This window comes from Cydia fagiglandana, chromosome 10 (assembly GCF_963556715.1).
Source record: "Cydia fagiglandana chromosome 10, ilCydFagi1.1, whole genome shotgun sequence".
Taxonomy (NCBI): Eukaryota; Metazoa; Arthropoda; class Insecta; order Lepidoptera; family Tortricidae; genus Cydia; species Cydia fagiglandana.
Genome location: NC_085941.1, coordinates 15,433,410 through 15,439,409, shown reverse-complemented (window position 1 = coordinate 15,439,409; position 6,000 = coordinate 15,433,410). Strand labels below are relative to the sequence as shown.

Here is a 6,000-nt window from a genome sequence, read left to right as displayed (position 1 = left end):
GCGTAGTATGCCATTTTAATATAAATAACTATCATTAACTGAATTGCTCAACCTATTTTGTGACATTTATTGTGACAATTTGCTCAGGGTTTGTATACGTTTTCATACGAGATAGCCCCAATATTGTGAAAAATCTCATCCATTTAAGTAACAAATAAAAATGTGTTTACGACAGATTTACGTTCCTTTTGTAGTAGCCTAGATTCCGATGAAAATATGACCTAGAAAGGTGTATGAAGTGTTTTATGTAGGTATACCGGGTGTGGCCTGTAATACGAGCAAAAACATTTACTGTAGACTGTACTCCTCATACTGACCAACATTTGTCCAGCAACTTAAAAATAACTTGTGGTTTGATTTTTAATACACTTTAAAGTTTAGTTCTAAGACGCAATGTATTGCGAATTTTGTTATGTTTAAGGCATGACATGCAACGTCAATCACAATATGGCATGGCGATGGCGTCTATTGAAGATAATATTTATTGTGTATGAAAAATAGGAAGTCTAAATACTTCATAATTTTTAAAAGTTGTTAAAGAAAAGTGTCACCGTTTGAGGAGTACAATCTATGTTATAATTATTCCCTCGTGTTACAAGCCACACCCGGTATAGTATAGCTGTAACGATGACGTATTGTGCGTAATTAAATTAAAGTCCGATTCAGATTTAAAAACTTCCGGCTTGATTCGGGAAATGAATTAGATACTCACTAGATATGAAATAGTAAAGATAATTATCTTTACTACATCGTATCTAGTTAATCTCTAATTCATTTCCCGAATCGCGCCGTTCTTCTTGTTTTGAAATGAAACACCAACTTCCATTAATACTTTATTAAAATCTAAACAATAAAAATTGTTGTTAATATCCCTTTCAAAATACGGGCTCAAATTATTTTAAAGGGATATAAATTTAAAAACAACAAACATGTACCTACAGATTCAACAGAATGGCGTAACCAATAATGTGAAAATAAATTTAACTGTGAAATATTATCATACTGACCAATTAATTTTAAAGATATGCATTAACAATTTATAAGAACTCATTCGTTGACAGTAAGTATATTAAGATTCGTTAAGTTTAAATTCGATATTTTAATTAACCACGAAGTATTTACATTGAAGCATTTCTTACAGTAGCTAATGTGCTATGCACATGCACAATTTAAAACCTGTAATTGTGTATTCGTATACACTCTAGAATACAATTTAGATCGACATTAAGTTAAATATACTAATGTTATTTATATGCAATTATTACCAATGCTGTACAAGAAATTTTAAATTCTATTCAACATTGATCGTACCTATATTTACAATAATGAGTATTTTTATGAAGTCCAATCATATTTATACACTTATGTAATATAAATATCAATGATTGATGAAACTAATTAATTTGAGCAAACCAGCGGCTTTCAAAATCATTAAGCGCGTTATACACCCTAAACGAAATTCTTTACAGTCTTTGGCACCAAATATAACAGCTACGCCTTTATAAACAGTAGTTTTTTGAAGGCCCTTCTAAAGTCCATATTAAATATGGTGTATATTAAAGGATTTAATGCCGAGTTAATGTAGCCGAGCCAGGTAATAAAGTTGATGAACTTGTTGGACAAACAACAGCTAGCACAAAATGGTATAACCACGTAGATGAGGAAGAAAGGGAGCCAGCATACGACGAAAACTCCCATAATGATACCTAGAGTTCGAGCTGCGCGGCGTTCCCTGGTTAAAGAGATACGCTGTTTTTCTTCTATAAACTGATACACGGTGTTCTGTTGGATCAGCCGAGGCTTCTGTGGCGGTTTTTTAGTAACCGGCTCTTCTACTTCCACTTGACCTTCATGTGTTTCTTTTGAATTACTTTCTGAGGACGTGTTCCTATTCTCGTTATCAGCTATATCAGTTACCGAGTTTTCATTTGACAGGATAGGAATCATCAGCTTATTTTGAGTTTTTTCATCTTTGCTCCAGTATCGCCGTTTTGGCTTCTTTTTCGAATTTGATTTTTTGGAAGGTTTTTTCTTTTCGCTATCTGACATGAGGCGCGTGACACCCGGGTGCTCATTGTGGTTCGCTTCCGAGCTGACCGAGTCTTGGTCATTGTGATCACTCTCTCGAGGTGCGCATTTGTTACGGCCACTAGATATTGTACTGATCTTAGTAGCTTTAGCTCGATCTCTCAGTCTTTTTTTCGTCGCCAAGTATATTTCGAAATATACTACAGTCATAATAACTAACGGTATATAAAAGGAGCCAGACGAGGAGAATATGACGAAACCCGGTTGAGAGGTCAAGCGGCAGGGGGTGTCGGGTTCGAATACTTCCGGCCAGTCATTCCAACCCAACAGCGGTGGCGAGCTAATAATCAGTGACAATGCCCACACTATGCCAATCATGAAAAGTACCCTTTCGAGAGTTCTCTTTTGTGCGTAATTTATAGGATCTGTGATAGCCCAGTACCGATCTAAGGCGATTGCGCACAAATTTAAAATGGACGAAGTGCAGCACATTATATCGCAGGTCAACCACATTTTGCACACGTATATACCGAAGACCCATTGTCCTAATATAGAATATGCTACATTTAAAGGTAGGACCAGTATCGCTACTGTCAAGTCCGCCACCGCTAAGGAAACGATGAAGAAATTTTGAACGATTCGAAGGGGTTTGTAGGTGAATACGCTGAGGATTACCAAAATGTTTCCCACTATTGTAGAGATTATTATGAGGGTCAAGACTATGGCCGTGCAGATGGCTTCCCATTCAGGGACTGCGAGGGTGATGCCGAGGCTGCTTTGGTACTTAGGTTCGTCCGCGACGGCGCAGAGGTCGGTCTCCGCGCCGTACAGCAACGACTCATTGCTGATGGAAGTGAAGTTGCTGTGTCCGTTTGTCGCCAACTGCCCCATCGCGCCTCTTGCTACATCGCCGATCTCAATTTATGCAGTTTTATTTACTAGCACATGGAACTGTGAAACAGTTTTCATGTCATCATACTTAATTAGCAAGTAACGCAGATATTTTTTCGTTTGCGATACAACCGCGAGTTCCCGACGGTTTATTCTTTCGTACGCCATTTTCCTGTAATCAAAACAAAAGCCTTCTTTATAATGAAGAAATATTTGCAATGTCGTCCTCAAAAGCATCGGGCTGGTAAAATAAAGACTAAATTACCCTCTGCTCGAGATCTTTTCTAAGAAGTTCCATTTGCGAGGCTTGTTCATTTTTTCGAGTGTACATAAATCTGAAACAAAAGAGAAAGACATATTTTAGAAGTTTTGTATGGATCGGAATAAAATCCATTGTATTGGCGTGGTTGGCGTTTTTTATGTTCGTTTTCGTACGTTAATCAAAACTATTCCCCTGGCACACATTCCATTACGGCACAATATACCTGAGTAATAATGTGAGCTTCCCCTGGGCATGAGTACCCTAGTATACTGCTTCTCGAATAATAGCGAATGTAAGGCATAACTAACCGTTCACAGATACCTAATAAAGGCACATGTTCAGAGGCTAAGAATACGTGAGTTAACTTCTACTTTAATGAGTCCGAACGTCGTTTAGGCAGAAACTTTTATATCGGGTGAAGGAAATTGATTAAAAGGTTATTTAAGGAAGAAACTGGCAATTGCAATCTACCAAAGTTATTCTACTAAAGGGTGTAATGTAGTGAACTGTTTTTATTGCGGAAAAAGTCCTTTGTTAAAATGCTGGAATATTCAGTTTGACACTGCCTGGATTTCATTATTAGTGTATACATTTACCGAATATTATCTGTGAAAGATTTGAACTTATATATTGAACTTTATACCTATTTTTCGTAAATAAATAATAAAAATAACATGTCTGAACCAAAAAATATCTAAACTGAAATAACCAACCAACCATAATTTAAGGACATGGCTCTTGTCGGTGGAGTATGCGCCAGTTTTCGTGGACCTCGGCCAGGTTCTTTAGGTCCCTGTAAGACACGACATTTGCTTTTGCTTTTACTGACGAACTGAAATAAATCGAAACCTAAATAAATGTTGTCTAGGTACACTTAAAAATAAACATGAACTTTCATTTGTATACCTACCTACCCACGAGAATAAACTGTAACCAGTCCCGGGCTGCTCCCGACGCAGAGGTGCCCATCACGCTTACTGGGTTTCTGCGTTGGTTTGCAATAGACTTATAAATTTATATAAATTTGATCCTATTTATGTTAGGTTTTTTATAATGTGTTTATAACTTTTTTTTATTGTTTTGTAAGTGTTTTTATATTTTACTTTTATATTCATATTATAATTAACCTAACTTAAGAAGAAAAATAAATAAAGATCCTATTTGATTATTATTACAAATTCTAACTAAGCAATAAAAAAATTGAGTGAAAGCGAGCACATTATTTGCAACTAGAATAAATACAAAAAAGGAAATTAAAATCAAAATTGCCCGACAAAGAAGAACCAGAAGAAAGGCAAACAAAAGCTTGTTGAATATGCATTTATTTTTCATCAAAAGTCGAAAAGGAATATATTGAATTTTCTTTTGAATAATTTTATCAAAACGGAGGGTCAATTATTTAATAATAAGTAATGGGATTTTTTTATAACAGCCACAGCTTTTTTTAGCTTCGAAATAAAGTACGAAAAGTTAATCAATCAAGTTCGGAGTGCGAACAGCGTCCAATCAGAAAAAAAGGAATTGTAAAGACGGGAAATAAAGAAACGAAACGATCGTTATTTCATCCTTTATAAAAGTTCTATTTGGTTGATCCTTATATTATTTACTTACAGTAATCATCCTTAATGGTTTGCTTATGTTAGAACTACGACCCCTACAAAGAAACTGTTGCCAAAAATAGTGTAGGTTACGTTAGGTTAGAACTTCGAATTAAAATATTTGACTAATTAGTTAAACATACATGAGGTAGGTACGTAATGAGTAAAACCTTTAATTTATAACTCACTAAAACAATTTTTTTTTATTTTACGAAAAGAAGATGATTGCGGACTTAATTTTTTGAAACTCATATTTCTTTAACTATTTCCGCATATTGCGAAATTAAACTAGATGAAAATCCTTTGGTTAGATACGACTCGAATCAACCCGTAACATTTAACACTTAAACACTCCCCCGCATCTCCCTCGCACTTCGCCTCCAAAAATTATAGATCTGTCTCTGGACACCCAAAGTGCAAAAATAATAATTGTTTTGTTTGGCTTCGACATGCAGCAGAATGCACTTTCTTCTGCTGTCTTGTCTCGGAGGCCAAGTCTTATTTCGTCGCCGCAATATCTTTACTATTTCATATCTAGTGAATCTCTTATTGATTTCCCGAATCGCGCCGGTAACATTTGCAAGTGACAGGAAACCTTCGCGACAGTATTATCCTGTATCGTTAGTGCCAGATATTGGATCTATCCATTAGTGAGTGCTAGCGCAAATATATATGCTTTCAGCAATACAACGTGAAGGGAACGGTTAGGAATCGTAGTCAGACAATTTTTTGTTTGGTAAGCTTTTATTGCTTTTATATATTATATATATCGACGTCTGAGTACCCACAGCACAAGCCTTCTTGAGCTTACCGTGGAATTTAGTCAATCTGTGTAAGAATGTCATATAATATTTATTTATTTATCAGTTATCTATCCCATTTTTACGATTATAGCGACACTTTTACGTCATGTCATTGTATATATACCTAAAGTCCCTGCAAAGCTTGGTGCGCCTCTATTGCTTATTTTTGTTATAGATTTCATACGGTTATCTGCAATAATTATTCATAGTATGCAAAATTTGAGTCTTATCCGATAACAATAATATAAGGTGCTAACAAATTAGTCACGGATATTTTTACAGCTGACAGTACTCGGTTCTCGGAGTACATTTAAGTATGAAACATCATTAGTTTTGTTATGTTTTTTTGGAGAAAACTAGGAAACAAATTTCCTACGTTAAAACACCCTGTTAATAAGACAATTAAATGAGACCACTT

General features: G+C 35.4%; 1 protein-coding gene across 2 annotated transcripts in view; it reads right to left on the bottom strand.

The window, feature by feature from the left end:
* Positions 1-824: 824 nt before the first annotated feature.
* LOC134667958 (octopamine receptor) overlaps positions 825-6,000 on the bottom strand; it is a 53,716-nt gene continuing 48,540 nt past the window's right edge. Inside the window, exons 2-3 of one of the 2 annotated variants that reach the window (XM_063525392.1) lie at positions 3,185-3,254; positions 825-3,110 (exon numbers count right to left, since the gene is read on the bottom strand). In XM_063525392.1, the coding sequence (XP_063381462.1) occupies positions 1,492-2,919 (1,428 nt within the window). In that variant the 5' untranslated portion in view covers positions 2,920-3,110; positions 3,185-3,254 and the 3' untranslated portion in view covers positions 825-1,491. The remainder of the gene's footprint in view (positions 3,111-3,184; positions 3,255-6,000) is intronic. The other variant, XM_063525391.1, reaches the window with a different exon arrangement.